The 24,048-nt window shown below is 36.8% G+C and overlaps 1 protein-coding gene across 4 annotated transcripts in view; it reads left to right on the top strand.

The window, feature by feature from the left end:
• FGF14 (fibroblast growth factor 14) overlaps nucleotides 1-24,048 on the top strand; it is a 678,189-nt gene that overhangs the window by 523,657 nt on the left and 130,484 nt on the right. For all 4 annotated transcript variants that reach the window (XM_050766682.1, XM_050766686.1, XM_050766685.1 and 1 more), the window contains exon 3: nucleotides 3,792-3,895. In XM_050766682.1, coding sequence (XP_050622639.1) covers nucleotides 3,792-3,895 — 104 coding nt within the window. The remainder of the gene's footprint in view (nucleotides 1-3,791; nucleotides 3,896-24,048) is intronic.

Raw genomic sequence — 24,048 nt, 5'->3', positions numbered from 1 at the left:
TGCAAAGAAATAAAGAAAAACAGTGGGTAAAATCAATGTTCCCTCCTCAAAATGTTCTACAAATTACATGACTATAAAATTTAATACAATTGGCAGAATCTTAGCAGATTTATAAAAGTAATGGAAATTACTAATTAACTTTATTTTTATGTACTCTGACCTATGTAAATTGCAAAACGGTGTTTCTTAGGATGAATTTAAAGACATTTTCTTTTCTCTGGTTCATTTCAGTAGTCTCATGAATCTTATGAAAGATGTAAGCACTGAAAAATTCTTTAAAAATAGGGATGTGCTTTCGAAAGGCTGTCAGGTCGTACTTAGAGTACAGCTCTTTTGTTGTGAGGAGGGAAGTGATGTAATAATGCTATAATCCTTCATAAAAATGTTTCCATTTTTTATAACTCCCTGAATACAAACCATAGGTTAGTTATCCATAACTAGGAAAAATAATTAAAAAAAAAAAAAAACCTAAAACTCACCCAGATAGCACTCTAAAAGTCACTAAATAACAAAATTGAAGGCTTGAACTTTCATATCTTCATGATTTGAGTTCAGTTCATTTCCCACACTAAGTATGAAATTATTTAGAATGAAAAAAAGAAAGAACCATCCTGCTAAACTGCCTTTGTTAAAAATTTCAGATGAATTAAGAGGAGGAAAAAAAGGCCCACTGGTAGATGAACCTTGGTGCCTCTGTTCTCCAAGGGTTTCCAGTCTAAGATCTATAGCTCTCTGGGAAGGAAAAGTAGCACAAAAATCATGGATGTTGGGTAAATGGTTCTGGTGCAGAAAATACTATAGCAAGTCGACTGCTTATTATTGACTACCATAATAATGGAAAGATCTTTCACAAAAGGAAGTGAGCACCTAGGTAACCTCGTAACCACTCTCAATTTCAGAGGTTTATTTCTTTAAAATTCTTCTAAACATCAGCATCCCCATGAACTATGGTATCTTATAAGTGGGTGATTTTTCTTTTCCCCCGGTTTCCTATTGGGGATGCCGTGGATTTTTTCTGTGCTGTTAAACTTCATTGTTCCTATTGACAGACAATAGCTACTACAAGCAGAACAGGACTCTACAGATACCAATACGCTATTAACTGTGGCAATGTTAAAACGTCAGAAGTCCCTCTCACCTTAGAAATTCTCAACCTGGTAACTTGATGTGCAAAATACTTCAATCACTCAGTGGACACCACCCCACAGGATGTCAGTTCTCACCTTAGTTGTATGTTAGGGTCATTTGAGGAACTTTTCAAAAAAAATTCCTTCTGTCCTAAACCCATTTCCAGAGATTGTGATGTAGTAGGTATGGGGTTGAGCCTGGCAACCCTATGTTATGAACACAGCTAGTTTTAATGTGCGGCCAGAGTTGAAAATCACTGTTATATGAAGAACTGGAGTGTTCCATGAATAAACAGAGTCACAAAAACTTCTTCGTTATTCTTACTCCCCTAGGCTTTGTGACATTGCCTTATAATTATGTAAGAAACAAAGAGAGTGGAGAAATAAAATTGTGTCTCAATTAATGTGGGTATCTGTGGTTTTAATTAGCACCAGTTCCATCATGGTCAGCTCTGAATGGTTCTTCACATTTTAGTGTTTATAAGCATTCACTTTCCACTATCATTCTGTAAATTATAATGCCTTGTATTTTATTTTTATTTATTTATTTATTTATTTTTGAGACGGAGTTTTGCTCATTGCCCAGGCTAAAGTGCAATGGCACGATCTCAGCTCACCACAGCCTCCACCTCCCAGGTTCAAGTGATTCTCCTGCCTCAGCCTCCCGAGTAGCTGGGATTACAGCCGTGTGCCACCACGTCCAGCTAATTTTGTATTTTTAGTAGAGACAGGGTTTCACCATGTTGGTCAGGCTGATCCCAAACTTCTGACTTCAGGTGATCCACCTGCCTTGGCCTTCCAAAGTGCTGGGATTACAGGCGTGAGCCACCGCACCCAGCCAATACCTTGTGTTTTATAATTCAGATCCCAACCAAAACCCAAGGGAAAAACACTAGTATTTTTTTCAGTATGATCATTTTAAACTATCTTGTATAATTTTTTGGTTCCCATAACCACATCATTTTGGTGAATTCATAATCTGTTTGTTTTCTATATCAAATATGTGGCACCTACAAATATCATTCAGAGTGTGTGAAAGTAAGAAGAGGAAAGTTAGAATAATTATGTTTGAATTAATTAGGTTAGTGTAGCTCGCGTGGACAGACATATGGTTATGGTTTCCCTCCAAAATTTTGTACATAAATCAGGAATTATTCTATGGTGCCCATTCTTTCAAGATGTAAGGGAGATGGTACAGTTCAGGTATTCTAAACAGGAGTGAATATAGCCATCTCCCACCAAGAAGGAATACTGAGAGTTGCCAACTAGCACAGGTAGCTCCCAGTACTCAACAACTCACATCTATATTTAATATTAAATAATGGAAATGAGGAAAAAAAGAATTCTTTCATAAGAATAACATAATCCCCTAAAATCCTATAGCAGAAAATCTGATATTAGTTTACATAGTGAAACGAATATCCAAGTAACCATAGATGCCCCTGAGTATTTTTCCAGGGATAATATTCATGGCTCTGGCCTGAGGTTTTCCTTTTATATTTATGTAGCACAGACCTCTTGGGATCTTGAGAACTGTAGCATGTAATAATCAAAAGAAAGGGTGTAATTTTCTTCAACCTATTAAGAGGAAACATGTCCCTGAGAATTAAATAGAACACAATTTGTAAAGTTTGTTTTTAATTATGTACTACTTAGACCCTTGGAATGAAGTCCAAATTGCCCACATTTTTCAAATGATTTGCTTTTGTGCAATAGAGAGCCTGAGTCTGGATATTGTACTTACCCATTTATGTCACTATTTTAGTATTTTCATTTCCTGTTCTGTCCTGCTTAGAATTAGACTTAGTTAAGAAGGACTTGAGTAGCGGCAGATAACCTCACTGTAAATAATTAATAGTTATCTTACAAATTTATCTATAATAAAATCTCCAAAATCATCAAGCAGTTATCTCTAAGAATGATGCTAGAAGACCTACTAAACATTCAACATGTAACACTGCCATGGAAATGCATTAAAGGGATATTAAGTTTTTTAATGTTTTAACATTGCTATCTTGCAGAAATAGATAAAATGCTTTTAACGATTTATCAACAGAGAAGAAACAAAACATGGAAACACAAATGAGTAGTCTCTCTGACATTTGCATGCCATTCAGTTTTGATTAGTTCTTTCTAAATTTAGCTCATTGGCAGGTGCACATCTTTTCCTGGCTTTGCTGGCATATCATGTTGGTTCTACCACAGTCATTTAGTTTTGGAATCACCTGTTTAACTTCTGGCCTGATCTCATTGTGGTGACAAATCACACTTTCTGTGTAGAGGGTTAGAATAAACACTCAACTTGGACTTTTAAAATTCTGCTCTTTGAGAGACTTCACAGTTTATTTCTTTTAGTATCTAATGGTGTCAGAGACAATGTTTCTAGAGGCACGATTACAGGCTTGATTCTGTTTATTATCGCATCAGTTCTTCAGAATGCTGTCAGCAAGACTGCTAACATTTAAAGATTGAAGCTGAAGTACTCATTTTACCCATAGCAGAAACTTCTTACTTAAAAAGCGAAATAAAAATTATTTAATTGGAATTTCTTGGAAAGTATCGGTAAAGATGATGTTTCTTAAATAAAATGAATCAGAAAGAAAAAATTACACTGTGCCCTGCTTCTTCCTGCCCACTCATGATAGACCATGTTTATCTTCACAGCGCTTTTCAACCTCATTCCAGTGGGACTGCGTGTTGTTGCCATCCAGGGAGTGAAAACAGGGTTGTATATAGCCATGAATGGAGAAGGTTACCTCTACCCATCAGTAAGTAAGACGCCAAAGATCTTGGCCATTCGTTCAATGCACGTAAAATAACAATGGCAGCAACAACAGAAAGAAAGTTCTGCCTCTATTGTTTCTGCCAGTTTTTGCCTTAGTGTTCAATCTTTGCGAGAATGCTTAGAAGCTGCTTATTTATCATTATCAATGTTTAGTAATATGAGTTTTAAAGGAAGTGTAGTACTATGTCTTAAACAGTGATTTTGCCATAGTTTAAAAAGCAACCTAGTTTACACATGAATCGAATCTTTTGTATTTCTAGTTAGAGTTTCTTGTACATTGTTTTAAAAGAAACAATATGCATTCTAAAAAAAAAGAGAAAAGTAAAAGGAGAGTGTTTTTAAAATCAGAATTCAAAGTGTGTGGATATTTTATTGAAAAAACAACTACTTATAATATTGAAATGTGTATCTCTTGCAAGCCTCTGTGTTTTGTGGTAATATTTATTGGAAGCTGAGCACTTTTCTAACCATACGGCCTCTTCTGAAATATTTTCTATTTACAACTAATTTGCACTCAGATATGCTGTATTCATGCATATAATGTAGTTAGAATTCATTTCTGCCACAGGTTTAAGCAGTAAAGACTCCAGTTAAAGGTGCTTTTTTCTATTATCCCTTGAGCAAAAATTGATGAAGTCTTAAATGCATTAAAATATGCTTCTACGTGTCATCCTCATGTAAATTCTTTAAAACTCTGTCATTGTTAAATATCACCACCAACAAAACTATAGGTAAGCATACACACACATTTCGTGTGTGTGTGTGTGTGTGTGTGTGTGTGTTTGTGTATCTTAAACAGAAACATTCTCCAGGGGGCCTCCCAGAAAATGTAATCGATTTTCTTCAGTCAATTTGGGAAATCCTATGACATGGAAATGAAGTTTGAGCTGTGGATTCCCTTCATGGTGAGCTCAAAAGTGCTGGCTCTTCTTACTCTTGAGCCTTCAATCTGAGTTCCCTGAAGGGTGTCCCCGCACGCAGAACTGGGTCCCACATTATGCAAATTGTGTTCTCTAGCACAAGATAAATATGCAGCATGTTGCCAGCAAGATCAAACTAGAATTCCCTATGCTCCCTTTAGAAAAAATTAAATACAAAAAGGATCACTTCCTAGACATACTTTATTTTCAGATACAACTCAATCTTGTTGATTTGGAATTTGCTCTGTTATTTTTGTTTATTTTCTTCCCAAGTAATATTTTAGAGGCCTCAACATTATTAGATGCAGTGTGTCTGCTGTAGCTTCTAGTTCTACTTTCTGTTAATAATTGCATCACAATGCTGTACTCTGATACATATGTTGATGACAGGGAAATTGAAATGTTTGTCTTATCTTTGTGCTGCTGCGAGAGTTGCTTTTCATTTTTTTATTTTTGTTTTTTGTCATGAGGTTGTAAATGTATGCTATTCTTTTTTAAAGGTAGGGTATATCATTCTGAGTATGTGTCTAAGCCTAAAATAAAAGTACTGATTATGCTTGGTGCCGGCTAAGCATCAGGAATAGAAACAAGAAATGCATTAACTGCCAAGTCCAGTCGCCTGCATTTTGAATACAGTTTCTGCACGCAAGAATCAGATCTCATGAGGGTCACTGAGGGCAATAGCATTTGCCCAGGGTGAGTCCCAGGAACAATTTCAGCTTATTACTGGGTGTGTTGTTCTCTCCTCTCCTCCTTCCTTCTGATTCTCCAGTTGCTTGGCTTCCAGGCCTCCCCTCGGTGTCTTTATTCTCTGACTTACAGATGTTGGTTTTCTCCTCCTCCCATCCTTGACTCCTTGCTCTGAACCCAAAGTCTGGTAAGAGACACAGTTTACTCAGCCCCTACCCTAAGAGATCTCCTCTGCCTAAGCCAGGCCCCTGTACGCCTTAGCCATCTTTAGAAAGAGGACTTAGATAAAAACCAAAAGCAATTATGAATCTGTATTAGTACCTCCTAATTAAACTGCTCTGTTTATTTCAATGTAAAAAATTTTGAACTTCAAATATTTCAGTACAAATAATGTTTATCTGCAAGTATTTATTCCATAATTTGTTACTGAGGCCCTACTAAAATAGTAATATAGAGCAAATATAGCAATTATTATCCTATATAATAATAATAGCTATACCTATACGGTAACAATAGTGGTGATATTTGTACAATCCACTCTGCCTAGCACTGTTCTAAGCACTTTACCTGTATTAGCTCATTTAATTATCCCAATAACCTTTTATAAGCAAATATTATTAAAATAAGGACACTGATAATACAGAGAGTTTAAGAATCTGTCCAGAGTCCCTCGGGTAGCAGATAGAAAAGATAAGATGGGAGCATAGTTAGTATGACTCATTAGCTTACATTTTTAACTGTTTTATTGTACTGCTTTTATGTGCCAGACATTTTTTCATAACACGGTCTGACACCTTTTCTAACAAGAAGTTATAAACACATTATGATGTAATGAAAAACTTTAGGGAATTGTTACCTAGGGAATAAACTGTATTTCAGTGAAATTATTGAGAAGTATAATTTCAAACATAATCTGTTTCCGTTAAAGATTTTTGAGTAAAAATTAAGACCATAGAAAAGTTGTCAAGAAAAAGTTTGATGTTGTATAAGGGGTATTAAATATTTTTGATATTTATTACATTTAGCATTTGAGCTTTAAGTTTTAAAAGCCATGAGAAAAGTTGTTAACTCAACTAAGAAGTTTTGAACTAAAATGAGTACATTTTTGAAAAAATGACAACTCCAGTCAAGCTCAGATTTAACGAAAAAAGTTAGTGGAGATTTAAATTTGATAAATAAATTCATCCATTTTAAGCTATGCCAATTTTTTAAAAAATTAATTTAATTTTTGTGCAGTGTAAACTAGTGTCTAATATGGAATTGATGTTTTTGAAGATCCATAGGTTTAGATGTAGTCGATAAAATACTAAGGTCATTTCAGTTGAATTCTGGTGAATGAATATCACAACGGTGATTTGACTTGAGGTGTATCTTCCTCTATTTTTATTTCAGGAAGTAACTTTCATAGTCCTTTGCTATCCAAATAAGATATTTAATGTGTCAGATAATTCCATCTTCTGGAGACAGAAAAAAAAGTACTTGACTAAGATGTAAGTTCCCATTTCCAATGCTAAAGGTGCCTGTTCTCTGGGGGATTTTTCTTCAATATGACAATAGTTATTTCTTTTGTGTTCCTAATAATTGCAATATAGTACTTGATATTGTGTTATAGGAGATTTAATGTCAGATACAAGCCATTTGATTGAAGGTACAGTGTGGGCTACAAGGACACAGAACAGAAACTGGCAGAGTAATAATTCTGCCAAAAATTAGATAGTTTAAAATAATATTTGTGAACAAAAATGTACTTTAACCACCTATAACTATTTCTAGTGCTGAGAGAAGCAGTCAAGTTTTTTGTTTGCTTGTTTGTTTTCCAAACCTGTGACTTTTGAAAGACTAACAAAATCCTCCATAGAAAGCCAAGGTTTGGAATGTAAATTGTAAACAATAAGGAAAAACTGGGAATGAAAGGAAAACGTCATTCGTCATCAGGGCAGGGATAAAGGATAGTTGAAGTGAGAATGTGTTTCTGGCATAAGAAAGATGGAGAAGAAAAAGAAGGATGGAAAAGAGACTGATAATATAGTGAATAAATCTCTAGGCTTTATTCTGAACACCTGGGTCCTGGATCTGACAACCAATACCTGTGTTAAAACTTCCTAATCTCTCCTAGTCTGTCCCCTCATCTGTCAGATTACAGGATTTCTCTTGAATCCTTCAAGAGTTTAGAATTCTGGTTTTAGTCTGATTGATTTTTCTGAATGATAAGGTAATTTTACATAAAATGTATAAAGATTCATTATTGGTATTTTATCACAGGCTGGCATTTATGAGAATATTATTTTCCTCCTGGTGCCATAAATGCTTCCATGTTCTAGGTGCAGGCATCTGGGTGGTCATAAGTGCCAGTGTTCTCCTGAAATTAGCATCTCATCTGGGTCTGTTGACCAGATTGTATAAGTGGAGAGAAAGATAATCCCTTTTCATGTTAATTTTAAAAATAAACAAGGAAAGTGCACGGCTACCATGTTTTGCAAATATTAGGGCTCATGCGAATCACCTGGAAAGCCAAGAAAAGTATAGATTTCTTGGATCACCCTCTAGATATTTTAGTTCAGTGGGTCTAATGGGAGGCCCAAGAATCAACAGTTTTTAAGGGTCACCCTCCCTCACTTCTGCTGGTTGTTCTAAAGTTACTATTTCAACCGTGGACAACCACACAACAAGCATTGCTGCAATGGTCTCTGGGGGAGATGGTGATAACGTTAGACCAAGGTGATGGTAACAGAGTTGGTGAAAATCAGTAAATGGACTACCCAGGCACTGAAACTAAATATTTGGATTTTCTAACTTTTCTACCACTGAGCTGAAGTTTACAGAAGTTTGAAAGCAGACCAGCATACTGCTTCACTTATGCAACAACCCAGAACTTCTGGAATAGGGGCTGGTCACCTCTGTGGGCTGGCATTACCTCTCCTACCTATCGATACAGGATGAATATGTATATATGCGTGTTACTTATTCAAGGAAAGCAAGATAAATGCTATGTATTCCTCAATAAGCATTTTCAAGGTCCTCAAAGTCTTATCCACTCTACATAAGATAGTGTTCTGATACCATATCTTTCAGGAGCATTTTCAAATGAGCGTCTTCTACAAAAGTGGTTTCACCTGCCCTCCTCTGTGCCAGCAGGCTTCTCTTATTGATGTGTCCTGAGTTGTGTTTCTGTCTGTCCTTAGCTTTTCAAGGGCACCCAGGCATGAAAGCATCCAAGCTACTAACCTCATCCTTCCATGAACTGTTCATCTTCTTGCAGGATCCATAATTCTAGCAAAACAAGGTGGAACAATGTTAATTTCCTCTTGACATTTATTCCTCTGTTCATTGCTCAAGTTTAGGGTATAGAAATACAACTGCTCAGTGTTATCAGTGTGGTACCTATCATCCTTCAGAGTCTTTCTATTCTTCCCTAAGAGTTACACACCCAAAGACATACATGTCCTTCACCTGTAAGTCCACACCCATGGGGTATTGCGTGAATTCATTGCCCATCCCCGGCACCTGTCCTGTCTCTGAGTAACACTTTTACACGCCTATTCTCATAAAAATGTCCGCTATTTACTCAGGCATTGGCAGGGCTTCCTATGCCTCCTCCCCCAGGTTTTATGTTTATTTGTTTTGTTGTTGTTGTTGTTTGCTACCAGGCAGCGCATGTGCTTAATCAAATAAACTGAGCTCCAGTGGCCATCACTGGCCATCAACATCTATCGCAGGCAAACCAAGGACCTTGGTAGCATTTGAGGGTTGCTCATCCTGGGGAAGAGCCTTTCATTCTCCCTGGGAACCCTGAGGCAAAGCTATACCAAGTTCATCTAGTTACACATAGGTGCCCCTTCAAGAATCGAAATTCCTCTATTCTTCATCTTTCATTCTTCATCTCTCTGAACAGGTTGGTTTCTTTATCATATTTTAAATTTGAGATGATTATTAATCTCTCCAATTATTATAATAATCTATTACACTATGCATGTTTTTCTGCACAAACAATATCTAACACTTTTTGAGGATATATATACACATATACACACATATATAATTCCTATATGTATGTGTATGTTTCATTGGAATTATGCATTCTGCTCAAATTATATGTATACTTATCCCATGATTATGAGTGTTTCTGTTTATATTAATAAAATGTTAAATAACAGTTTTAACATCTGCACATACTTTAAAGCTTTACTTGTTACGTTTTAAAATTTTTTCTTTTTTTTTTTTTATAAAGCTTTTCTGTGACTTCTTTCACTTTACACTTCAGTTGGATATATCTGCCAGGTTGAAATGGCTATTATCCTTTCTTGGTATCTTGGCTAAGATAATTTATAGTAATAATAAAGCAAGTATGATACTTCAGCCAATTTTCCCTCCAATGCTAATTTCAACATCCAGCATTCATGTAATTCCCATGACATTGAATATTGATGCACAGAATGTAATTGGTTATGTCCAAGAATGCCATTATCTACCTAGGTTCACTAACTTGAAAGAAAAAGAATTTGATAAACAAATACAGCTAGTAAACTACATTTAACTAATTATAAATCATCTTTTGGACATCCAATTTTTTATTTGTTAGGCTGAAGCTAGATAGATTACTTTGATTACAGAGATTACAGAGATAAATTACTTTGATACTATCCAGATTCCAGTGACATTTTATGGAAAATAAAGAAAGAAGATACTTTATGGAATATAAAGAAAGACATTGGATAGTGAAAAAGATACGGACAGCCTAAGAAAAAGAAGAGGCAAAAGGATAAATATAAAGGAAAGGAGATAATAGAACAGTAGTAGTCAGATGCTTTGGCAGCATTGTGGAAAGAAAAGAGAAAAGAAGAGAAAGGAGAGAGGATGGGAGGATGAAAATGGAAGGAAATGAAGAAAACCCATCACAAGAAGAGAAAGAGAGACCTTGTTTTCCACTCTCTCCACCATGTTCCTGGAGTCCACCTGACTCCTGATTCTAACTTTCTACATGGTGTGGAAAAACAAAACCATCCCTCTTAAAGCCCAACCTAGTCTCCTACCATACCAAAATTACTTTATCTGTTATAGCTCTTTGGCCACATTCACCTATTTCCCCGTCCTGAAAGTCTTCTTCTAGAGTGATGGCTATGCTTGCTTCATGTGAATTTCAGGCAAAACAAAGAACAAACAAACAAACAAAACACTATGATCATAGTTAACTTCCAGAGGATTTCACTGGTGACAGTGAGAATGAGTGGAAAGGGATGTCAGCAGTATCTAAAATCTACTGCAATCGTCAAAATGAGGATAGGTGAAAACTTGAATTAAGAAAGCAAACTAAGTAAGACTTGAAAACTACAAAACATTTGTCATTGTGCTTTCTTGTCTTGTTTTTGGATAATGTGTGTGTGTGTGTGTGTGTGTGTGTGTGTGTCTGTGTGTGTGTTGTGGGGACAGGGATTCTGTGTGATCTGAATGCCTGTAGGTGAGACATGTACTCCACTGCAGCCAAATGGTAACCACTCCTTAATTTTAGAAAGGAAGACACCACACACACAGGCTCCCTTTGTTTCTAAATATATGTTGACTTTGTTTAAGTGCCTGCAGACACTAGTGTCAGCAACTCCTGAATTGAGGGGGTGGAAAAAATGAGAGATATTTAAAAGTTTTCTGAGGGACTGTGGAAAGAACTTCATGGTTGTCTGGGTTGGAGATAGCAGAGTCAAAGTTCACCTGGTAAGACTAGCTTAGAACTAGGTAAGCTGTGATGCTTTTCACTAAGAAAATAAAGCCCAGAAGCAGGATGGGGTGGGTGGATGGAGTAAGATGCTGTATTTGGTTAGGGACTTGCTTAGTTTGCCCACAGAACATCCAAGTGGATTATAGTCACAGAATGACTATTGGATGATGGTGAAGCTCATTGATCCTAGAAGGATCACGTCTCAGGGCTGCTTTGGGAAAGGTATGCAGATAGAATCACTCTGCGACAGATAGTAATTGTTGTTCTATTCTTCCCGTGTGTGAGACAAAGATGAACATGCTGGTTCAGTGACATCAGCATAAAGTTAGATATTACAAAGAAGTTTATTAAATAGCATGAGGCCTTGAGAAATCTTTCTCACATATTTTGATTCTTAAGTATATAGAATCTATATGGTCAATTTTGGATGCTGGATAATAGAGCAGAATACTAGCTGAATTAAATTCAAAACTTGTGTTTCTATAAAATTGATGCTAATAATATATGAAGGGGAATATCAGGGCTTCAGATCCTCTCATAGTGGTTCATAAACATCAACATCTATAAGACTTACTCAAATGGTTTTGCAAATGGCCTGATCTCAGATATTAACAAAACAGAATCCAAGACTCCAATTAAGTGGTTTCAACATGCCTCAAGAATCATAATTTTGAGGGCCAGGCACAGTGGCTCATGCCTATAATCCCAGTGCTTTGGGAGGCTGAGGTGGGGAGATAATTTGAGCCCAGGAGTTCCAGGATGCAGTAAGCTGCGATCACACCACTGCACTCCAACCTGGGCAACAGAGTGAGACTCCATCTCTAAAAAACAAAAAAGGAACCATAATTTTGAATATGTATCCCAGGCATGACTAGTGCTGGTGACTGAAGGAGAGTATCCTTTGCCAAACCAAGGTCTAAACTACTTTCCCACAAATCATGACTTTTCAACTGCCTACTTTTATATGTACCGTTGGTTATTATCAATGCTGTTGTTATAATTTATAAATTCCTAGTTCAGTTCAAGCCCCTTGAAGTAAGCAGAACGACATGACCATACATAGATCTCACCTTTTCCATTAACCAGATGAGTTGGCCTTTGGCGAACTCATCTCTTTGTTTTCACTCTGCATATTACAAAAATGGCAACCAATTACTTAAATGTCAAAAAGGCCAATATATCATACAGTAAATGACAAATCGACGTTAATATTGAAACAACAATTAATAGCCACTAAAATCTGAAGCAAAATTGTGCATCTTTAAAAATTATACACACATATAATAGGACTCATGACTGAAATCTCAATATACCATCTATCCAAGTTGAGTTAAATTATTTTCCTTTTTTTAAAATAATTCTTCTTCTTCCTACTTCTGGGAGGGAGAGTGTATGGGAGCTACCTGTCAGGCACTGTGAGAACCCTGGGCTCTGAACAGATACTGGGTATTTATCTCAGTATCCTCAATGCGGCTCCAATAACTAATCCCATTTCTTAATCACTTTGGAATTATAAGAACAATAATTTATTTTAGAATTTCACAGAAATATGAAAAAAGACTTCAGTTTTCTTTTTTCTAGAGAAACAACTAAAACAATTCTTACTGAAAAGCCAAACTAAACATTTTTCTTCACATGTTGTATACTAAAAATTGGCAAAATAACTCCCTCAGTACTTTCATTGTTTATTCTTTCTTATGCTATTTGTTTCTGCTGATTTTAAAACTATAGTTTTAAAACTGTAAACTGTTGAAGCAATAGTGTTTATTTATTTGACTGAAAATATTGGCTACATTTTTATTCTAATATGACCTGTCCACCAAAATTGATCTAACACATTCTAGAGCTAAGAGAAAAATAATGATGACAAAGATAGACGCAGATGCAGTCTTGTGAGACCTAAGAGTTTCTACGGATGTGAGTTCCATGCACACTACATTTTAAGTTTGACTTCACTACGTTATGGAAAGACATATTGTGTTCTGTGCTATTTAGGGTTTCACTAAATGTTGGTTGTTGGTGTTAAGATAACTCATCCAGCCTGGAATGCAATTTCATGGAAAGGGTGCACAATGTTCTTTTCAGCAGAAACACATTAGATCTCTGAAGGGTTTTGTCCAGGGTTAGACCTTGGTTTTAAGATTTGACCACTCCACCATGTTAAATAAAGAGAGATGAGTCACATGTTAATAAGCATGTCCCAGCCCATACAAAAGCACCATAATTGGTTACTATTTGCTCTTCCAATAGAGGTAGAGACTGAATGGGAATAACGTATTTTTTTGGGGAGGCTTAGGAATAACTAGATTTTTGTTCTCTGACAAGGTAGAAATATTTTATTTGAGCATTCATCCTGGCTCCTATCTATTATTTAGCAGAAATCATTATGTGGGCAAAAAAGATATATCATTCTACTTTACTATTAAGCTGACACTAGTGTCTAATGGTACTAACCCAATAAATGGTGAATATTGGTTTATTCCATGAGAAAAGCATCTGTTGATGTTATGAAATAAATTAACTGTGTGTGCCCTTCATGAGGAAACAATGACAAGATACTTAATGACTCCCGGTTAATGTAAACATCTCCAATGAACTCACGTGCCTTTCAACTGTGGACCTTTTCTATTACTGTTTCTATTACCTACACCTTAGACCATGTGCAAAAGAGATGCCTGTCACAGCAAATTATTTTCTATGGTGGGCAATGCTGTGTTATGGTTTAAAAGTATTGGATTCCTAGCTGTATTTCAGACATAGCTTTGAAGAAATCATTGTCTTTCTTGCTTATAGGTAACGAAGAATAAAATTGTAACATGATGATATATTACCTTTGAGAGTTGTCTTATGACAAACGACTGTTTTATTAGAAGTGAGGTAAAATGCTTACAATGCAAAATGCAAATTTATTTGCGAGTGCCTTCTTTGTGATCAAAATGTGCTCATATTCTTATGGTTGTATTAAATGATAAAATAATGGTAACAAAATTATGCAACTCTGGAAGAAGTCATAACCTCGACCACATTATTATTTAAATATTGCCATTTAACATTTCACTTCCTGTTTTATAATCATAAATTGTTATCAAAAGAAGTAATAACATTTTTGTATTAAAATTATCAGTAGTAATTATTGAATAAAATTCTTCCTCTCGGTATATAGTAATAAATAGATATTACCAGTTGGATAACTCTGCCTCCCATTTAATGGTAGCCACTATGCCTAACTTCTACACTATTTTTCAAAAATATCAATTAGAAACCTATATTTCTAGCAATATTAATAACAGAAAAATCAACTTTTAAGCCATTCAAAAGTTGTCTAGACAATTTTTACCTAGAGGTGAAATAAGAAGCATTCTTTTAATGTCCATGGAGAAATAAACTCTAACTTGAAATATTATATTACAATAATAAAAATTATTAAGAAATTTTTCCACGGATGCCATAAATGGTTTAGCTATTTTCCTAATGCAGTTTGAGTCATTTGAAAGACGGTTTTACAGAGTTAGCAAAGCCAAATGTATACCCAGGAGAAGGAGCAGTGAGACTTTATTTAATTTAAAATTACATTATACAAGAAGGCTTGCACACTGAAGTGGATAGACAGAAGAATTACCTGGGGCAAGAGTTCCCCTGTGTTTTAAAAAAAAAAAAAAAAAAAAAAAAAAAAAAAAAAAAAAAAAACTTGTAGGAATTTGAATGCAGACAAAGGTATTATTAATTTTTATGCATCATTCATACAATAACAACAACCATAAGAAGAAAAGAAAACCATGTCAGCAATATGTGGTTGTTTAAATGCAAAGTATGTTCAATTATACTCTGGTCCTCTGAGCCACAAAAGCCAGTCTTTATTTTACTTTATGTTTCATGGTCAGGCCTTCAAGTCAATTAGAAATCCCTCAGACTTTTCAAATCATGAGCTATCAGGTCCAAAATATGATGCTATTTTACATTTTTTATAAATAATAGCTTCATTTTGTTATGTTTCTAATAGTGATTAGAAAACACTGCTGAATGTGGCACATAGCAGGACTTAATTTCAATTATCGGATATTCCAACCATTTTCTTAACAAGAAAGAGACTTGCCCAGGGGTCTCCTGAAAAATTTCATATCTGGCAAATGATTAGTGTACACTAATTTATTCAGTGGTAGAACGTTAAAATGAACTTAACCATTCTGTTCAATGTCTAATTGCATTTTCTATTGATGTCAGTGTTTTACCTAGAAGCATTTGGTACTTTAAAATAGTTTTGACATTTAAAAAGTGATATGTTGCATTCTTGATTATGTGAAATGCTGACAGTAAGAACAGCAAGTTGAAGATGAAGACACATAAAGCCCAGGTTGTGCAAAGGTAGGAAACCCAAAGCCCAGAGTCACTGTTAATATATTAAGAAATTATTATTGTTAATGTCACTTCAAAGTGAGTTTGTTAAGGGTAAGTCTATAACCTGAGGGGTTGAATGCAGAATACATGGGTATGATACCACTAGAGAAAAGTAAAATTAGTTTATTAAGTATGTTGTGTGTGTGTGCATTTGTGTACAATTATTATATAATCGTGAACTACTAAGACAAAGTCTTTGCTACACAATGAAAAGGGTACACACATAAAATCTGTTATTCTGATATGTACTTATAAGTATTTTTCTCTTTGTTATAGTTAAGGGATTTTCCTGCACACTCATTTGTGGAGGCTATGAAAATAGAATCCATTCTTAGGGCTATTGTATAAGATCTATAATTCACAGCTTCTGATACTTTTAACTCTTCAAAGGCAAATGACTTCTAGAATTCATTTCTTAGGTTACAGAGTGGGATTGATAGGTGGACAGGTATCATGGGAGGAGAAAATACCCAGCTCAAAAGATTGAATGAGAGCTGGCAACAGGACCAGCACTTATTTTTAAGCATTTGGGCCTCTGAGTGACCTTGAGAATTCTGAATGACTTTTTACAACACGATGATGACATTTGAAATGCTTTCCAAGAAATGCGTAAAACACTCTATTACGTTTTATCTAATCTTCAGGTATTGTGATTACATTCTGGCAGAATGGTGGCATTAATTATACTAGGTCAGCAAACATCACCATGTCCATCATATACACATGAGGAACAAGTCAGAATTTCAACAGCTCTGCAGTAAGCCTGGTGGGTTTAGTGCCAGCGTCCAGTATTCTCCTCTCTCTGATAGTTCTTCTAATGCCATACAGAAATCTCAGTGATGAAACATCACTTTAGTAGGGAATGAATGAATGCTCTTTCTTTTCTCTTATATGCTTTGGGATCACTCTTAGAAGTCTTTGGAAGATTAAAATTATGATAACAGCAATAAGTATTTATATTTATGCGTGCATGCAGATACATACTTGCTATAATCTCAAATAAAGATTCCATCCAAACACATGATTCTTCTAAATTGTACTCACACAGTTTGAGTACCTGTAAGATATCTGCAAATGTGGTTAAAGGTAATAATTTCTAACATTGTGTTTGCCTGCGTTTAGGAACATATCTCAACAGTACTGTAAGGTAGAATAGATAGTTTAAATGAGCATTTTTATCTCATATCATATAATAGTGATTCAGCAAATATGATGGTTGTACAGAGATGTTTGGGACTGAAACCAAAACTGAGCTGTCAATGCATGTAATAATTTTGAGGTCACATAATGAGTTTGAAATAAAATTAATAGAGAATCCTTTTCTTTTGATGAGGAGTTAAAATATATACAATGAATACTTCAGTATCAATCTGTAATTTTTTTTTATTCCCCAAAGTGATTAGCAGTGAGGGCTATAATGTGGGGGAACATTTAAAATATTTATATGGCCACGCATGGTGGCTCACGCCTGTAATCCCAGTGCTTTAGGAGGCCGAGGCAGGAGGATCACTTGAGGATAGGAGCTTCAGATCAGCCTGGGCAACATAGCAAGACCCTGTCTCTACAAAAAACAAAATTTTTAAAAATTGTCCAGGTGTGGTGGTGTGCACCTGTGGTCCTAGCTATTTGAGAGGCTGAGGAGGATCATAGGAGCACAGCAGTCAGAGGTTATAGTGAGTCATGATCATGCCACTGCACTCCAGTCTGGGAAGCATAGCCAGGACCTGTCTCTAACTTAAAAAATTAAAAATTAAAATAAATCAATAAGTAAATAATACACTAAAATAGTTTTGTGCAGATGTATCTGATATGTGTGCTATTATTGCTTTCACTATGAAGAGAGAATTTGTTGGTAATAGGCTAGTATTAAAGTTGCTTCTTTCGATGACTGTCAGTCCCTTTCCTTGCCACTCCCAAAGGGGTGATGAGGTCAGATATTTCCCCATGAACCAGAATAGACAGTAGGGTGACAGAAAGGTCATCTTGGAAATAGAATAAGAGAAACAAGGTGGCGGGCCAAGATTGGGTATCCTACACACCTCCGATAGTTATTTTAATCTCTTTATGTGATCATCCCAGGTGATCATATGACTGGGCAACCATCTCTCTCACTGTCTCATACACCTGCATCAAGCGAGGTGTCCCTAAGTCCTAAATATTCTAAATAAATAGCACTTTCCAAGTATCTGCCTATTTCTGTAGGATTCCCTCGAGGAAATTATTAATTTCCTTACCATAGTCATTAATTCAGCAGACATTGATTTAGGGTAGAATTTGCTTCAATTGCTGGTGTTTAAATAGTAACCTAAATGAAATTGTTAGTTTCCTGTGAATATAATCAAGGACACCAAGCTTTCTGGCATTTAAAATATTTCAATTATTATCTGCTAAGCAAAACATCTATTTGCATATGGTGTTGGGAAAAGTAGGTATCTGTCATCATGGGTCCTTGTCTTGGGAAAGGTGGATCAGGTAGGGAAAAAATGAGGAGTTTTGACATCAAGTATTCTCCTTGTACGTCATTAGGCCTGTTGTGGATCTCTGAGCCCTGATTTTCTGTCCTGACAAAGATATTTCCTTTAAGAGGGTGTCATAAAACTTAAAGAAAGGATATAGTTAAAAGCACTTACCCCCAAATCCATACTCAAGTATTATGACTGTGTAGACAGCCCCATGTATGCAAAGGGTGTTACTGTTTCATATTGTCTTGTCATTGACTTTTGTCGGCAAGTAACTTGGGATTGTTTTTTTTTTTCCTTCAAGAAAAGGATAAAATAGTGTTATGCATAAGAAAAACCCCATATTCTTCGTATGGAAGGTTATTTGGAAATTCTACCATTAGAAATATTGTGATGCTTGTGGGTAATTAGGAATTATGATATGTATTAATGTCTTATTGGAAGGATTGCAATGATATGAATAAGGTTGAAATACATAGACCCACATTTTCTTGATGTCAGCTTTTCTTTGAACACTCATGTGTTTTGGTGGCTGGCATTTCAGAATTGCAGTGATATTGATACACACAGCAACCAGCCTGTGATGCAATTATTTTAGTAAAATAAAAATACCTCAGTAGCATAAGTGTAATTTCAAATGTTACTTTATTTTTGCTTCTTTTTTTTTTTGAGACAGAATCTCGCTCTGTCGCCCAGGCTGGAGTGCAGTGGCGCAATCTTGGCTCACTGAAAGCTCCGCCTCCTGGGTTCACGCCATTCTCCTGCCTCAGCCTCCCAAGTAGCTGGGACTACAGGTGCCCGCCACCATGCCCGGCTAATTTTTTGTATTTTTTTTTTTTTTTTAAGTAGAGACGGGGTTTCACCGTGTTAGCCAGGATAGTCTCGATCTCCTGACCTCGTGATCCACTCGCCTCGGCCTCCCAAAGTGCTGGGATTATAGGCATGAGCCACTGCGCCCGGTCACTTTATTTTTGCTTCTAATCCTCCACTGGGAAAGTCTTTTCTATGCTAGCAGATTATCCAAAGAAAAGCGGAATCTGTTCCTTGAGAGCCCCAACCCTAGGCATGGCTGACCTGACCGAGCCTCTGATTCCACCACCTACAAACTGTGTGACTGTGGGAGGTTACTTCCCTTAGTGGATAATAATTGAAATATTTTAAATGCCAGAGAGCTTGTGTCTGTGATTATGTTCATAGGAAACTAATAATTTCGTTTAAGTCACTATTTAAATACCAGCAATTGCCTTGGTTTTCTTTGGTTTTAAATGATGGCTTTACATTGTGACTATTGAATGAATTAAAAGATTAAAGTAGTCAGAATGATGCCTAAGACTTAGCAAGGGCTCTTAAAATGTTAGTAGTGATGAAGATGAAGAGGAGGAGGAGAGAAAGGCAAGGGGATGAGAAGAAGGCAGAGGTATAGGTTGAAGTCCCTTGCTCTTGAATTGCCTTGTTTAAAATCTTTCTTAAATCAGTTTCAATAGAATGTCACTTGATCGTTTTATATTATTTCCTTGTCCAGACTGTAAACTGCTTAAATGCAAGTGACTGGTTGTAGGAGTTTGCTAGGACTGCGGTAACAAAGTACCACAAACCTGGTGGCATAAGCAACAGAAATGGATCATCTCATAGTTGTCGAGGTCAGAAGCCTGAGATCCAGGTGTCAGTACACTTGGTTCCTTCTGAGGGCTCGGAGGGAGACATCTGACCCATACGTCTCCCATACTGAGTTCGCTGGCAATCTTAGGCATCCCTTGACCAGTAGAAGCACCATCCTGACCTTGCTGTCGTGATCACATGGCAGATCCCACAGCACTAGGTAAATCCCCCTGTGAACCTGTCTCTGTCTGTGTGTTCATTGCCCCTCTTCATAAAGACACCGGACATACTGGATTAGGGCCCACTCTAATAGCTCATTTTAACTTAATTAAAATGAGTGCTAAGTGTTAAGCATGGTTCTGAGTACTGTAATGTTTCAACCCACTTTAAAGACTCTACCTCTGAACATAGTCACATTCATTCATAGCTACTCGTGGTTAGGAGTTTGATGTCTTTTGGGGAAACACAGTTCAATCCATAATGCACATCTTATTTAACTTCCTACCCCTCACAAATTATATGCAACACCTTCTGCGTCTTGGAGACTCAAAAACATATTGAAAGAAATGACTGAAAAAATGAAACAGTTTTGGTTAGAACGTTGCAAGTAAACCCCCCCCCCCCCCCCCCCCCCCCCCCCCCCCCCCCCCCCCCCCCCCCCCCCCCCCCCCCCCCCCCCCCCCCCCCCCCCCCCCCCCCCCCCCCCCCCCCCCCCCCCCCCCCCCCCCCCCCCCCCCCCCCCCCCCCCCCCCCCCCCCCCCCCCCCCCCCCCCCCCCCCCCCCCCCCCCCCCCCCCCCCCCCCCCCCCCCCCCCCCCCCCCCCCCCCCCCCCCCCCCCCCCCCCCCCCCCCCCCCCCCCCCCCCCCCCCCCCCCCCCCCCCCCCCCCCCCCCCCCCCCCCCCCCCCCCCCCCCCCCCCCCATATGAAGAAGGGAAAAATTATTCTCATGACTTTTAGCATTTCATATTGAGCAAAAATCTATTGGGCCATAGCTCTGGATGTAGAATACATATTTTATATATATTATATATATAATACGTATATTATATATATAATATATAATGTGTATTATATGTATATTATATGTATATTATATATATAATATATAATGTGTATATATTATATATAGTATATAATGTGTATATATTATATATAGTATATAATGTGTATATATTATATATAGTATATAATGTGTATATATTATATATAGTATATAATGTGTATATATAAAATATATAATATATACATGTATATTTCCTTTTGAGACAGAGTCTCGCCCTTTTTGCCAGGCTGGAGTGTAGTGGCACGATCTGAGCTCACTGCAACCTCCACCTCCTGGGTTAGAATGATTCTCCTATCTCAGCCTCCCAAGTAGCTGGTACTACAGGCGCCTGCCACTACACCCGGCTTTTTTTTTTTTTTTTTTTTTTTTTTTTTTGCATTTTTAGTAGAGGCGGGGTTTCACCTTGTTGGTTGAACTCTTGACCTCAAGAGATCCACCCACCTTGGCCTCCCAAAGTGCTGGGATTATAGGTGTAAGCCAGCATGCCTGGCCAGAACAATTAAATTTTATATCCACTTGAGTCAGAATTTATTTTGCTTACATTGCATTTAGGTAATGGATTATTTGACCCTTCCTTTTCTTCCTGCCCTCCTCTCCCTCTCTCATATTTGCTTCTTATAAATCTCGTAATTTTTTTCTTTATTAAGGGACCACATTTATGAAAAATTCTAACTTGTGTGTTGAATTTGGAATAGCCTACAGTTGTCAGAGCTTTGGTGGTAGCCTTGTCCCCCATCTTCCTTTCATGATGGTGGATATCCCAGAGGAGCTGAATGAGTCTTCTAAGTTCAGTGAATTAATTAGGGGGAGAGCTGGAGTTTGACCTGGCGCTCATGACTCCCAGGAAGAACATTTCCAGGAACTTAATTACCTCTCAACCATGCAGCGATCTGGCATGGAGTTCTATACCATCCCTAAAAGAAAGCTTGTCCAGAATACACCTAAACTATGCTCAGCCATATATCTCTCTTTCGTCCATTTCTTTCTTGGATCTAGGTTTGTCTTGTTTAATAATCATGTTTCCTCATATTTGTCTAGATTTGGTACACAGGTAAGTCATACATTTTATGTAAGTATCATTAAATTATTTGTTGAAAGATAGTTTGGATTCTATCTAAGTTTAAACATCCAGCATCTTCTACATCAGTGCCCCTGTGCCTAGAGAGGGAAAATGTGGAGAAGCTTGAGTTAGAGACCTTCCTACTTTTTGTGCACAAGCGGTTGCCCATGTTTATGAAAATTAATGGTACAGAACTAGGGAGTTAATGTAGTAAAACAAAAATGTTCCTCTATTTAAATAAAATTATAAGCAAACACCTCCTGATTTTGTTATTTGTAAGCATTTGGTTTCAGATCGCTTATGGTGATCTTGTGTCCCTTACAGTTCTCAGAAAACCGCCTTTTCCCACTATAAATGCCGAACATATGTCAGGAGTTAGCAGAAACTACTCAAAGCTGCAATTTGTTAAAAGTATAGATGTGTGAATAGATTTTTCCACACACAGAGACAGAAAAATTCTAACTAGTGGCACATGTCACATGCAAATAATCAGCACTGCAAAAATGTCCCAGTTTAAAATACAGGCTGGAAGAATCGAGCAGGGAAGGAAGAGAAGAAAGGAGGACAGAAGATATAAAAAACGAGCAAGCAAGTAAAAGAAAAATACAAGTCCAATACACTTTTTTTCATTTATACCAACATTTTTATTTTTTCAGGGTAGTTTGCAAAGTAAAGAAACTATTAACATTCAGAAAATTTTTTTGTATGAGTTTCTTTAAATTCCAAACAGATTTTTATTTTTTATTTTTATATATCTTCGAACTTACAGAAAAGTCGTGAAAATACTGAGAATAACTTCTGTATCCTTCATCAAGGGTCAGTAATTGTTTAATGTTTTGCCACATTCACAAGTACTTTTCTCTCCTTCTCTTCCCCTCTCTCTTTGGGTTTATATTAGTACTATTTTCTCAAACCATTTAAGAATTAGTTTGATGATTATTCCAGCCCAGAGTGACCTTCATTGTGATAGTCTCTCTTTTTCTGTTATCCGGTGGCTGGAAAAACTATAGTTCCTGGATTTACCAATCATCTCTAAAACGTGTAACAAATCTAAGTCTCATTCTCACTGAAGGAATGTGTCTCCCTTGGCAGTCACTCATTTCTTTTGACTCCTCCTTCCTCTTGTTTTCCATACTAAATTATTACATTATGCCCTTTTAGGTTTTTGGAACTTGGCATTTTATTAAATAGAAATGCAGTGGAAGGACAACTGGAGTAGGAGTCTATAGAGTTATGTTGTAATTCTGATGGTATATAAGATTACTGTTATGTTCTAACTGTTTTCTCTTTGTTCAACCTTTGGGTCTCTAAGAATACATTCATTCTGGCCGGGCACGGTGGCTCAAGCCTGTAATCCCAGCACTTTGGGAGGCCGAGACGGGTGGATCACGAGGTCAGGAGATCGAGACCATCCTGGCTAACACGATGAAACCCCGTCTCTACTAAAAAATACAAAAAACTAGCCGGGCGAGGTGGCAGGCGCCTGTAGTCCCAGCTACTTGGGAGGCTGAGGCAGGAGAATGGCGTGAACCTGGGAGGTGGAGCTTGCAGTGAGCTGAGATCTGGCCACTGCACTCCAGCCTGGGCAACAGAGCGAGACTCTGTCTCAAAAAAAAAAAAAAAATTCATTCAATAGTATAAAAGGTAAAATGCATATCTTGACAGGGTTGATGAAAAGATAAAATGGCATAAATTTATGTATATTAAATATGCTTTATTTCCTTGATTTAAAAAAAATATGATCATAAGCCTTATAGGAGGTATAAAATGGTTGCCTCCCCAAATGAAATATGTTAAGTTTAGAATATTAATGTAGTTTTCTAACCATCTAAACCATTTTAAAAGTTCTTAGTAAAGATGAGAGTTCCCTGCTTGCGTTGACAAATAGACCCGTTTTCCTACCACATTTAATACTGGTTGTCTCCATTACTCTATTAAATTCAAGGTAGACTGCATTTTAATCATAATTCTCTTTCTCTTAGTTCTTTGTACTTTACATGCTCTGTTAAATGTTTCCTGTGATTGGGAAATGGCTTAATGTTGTTAATAGACTTTAAATTTCATTGGATTTCTTCAGTCTGAAATCAACTGAATTCTGCTTTTTATTATATGGGACTACATTAAAGAGATTCTTCTTAAGGTGAAGCCTATGATATTCTTCAATAACTGTAGATTTGAAGATGTATTAATAAGAATTGGAGTTTCTCTGAAAGGATTAAGTGTTTATTTCATTCATTTCA

The sequence above is a fragment of the Macaca thibetana genome, chromosome 17 (assembly GCF_024542745.1).
Source record: "Macaca thibetana thibetana isolate TM-01 chromosome 17, ASM2454274v1, whole genome shotgun sequence".
Taxonomy (NCBI): domain Eukaryota; kingdom Metazoa; phylum Chordata; class Mammalia; order Primates; family Cercopithecidae; genus Macaca; species Macaca thibetana.
This window is presented reverse-complemented; position numbering and strand designations above follow the sequence as displayed.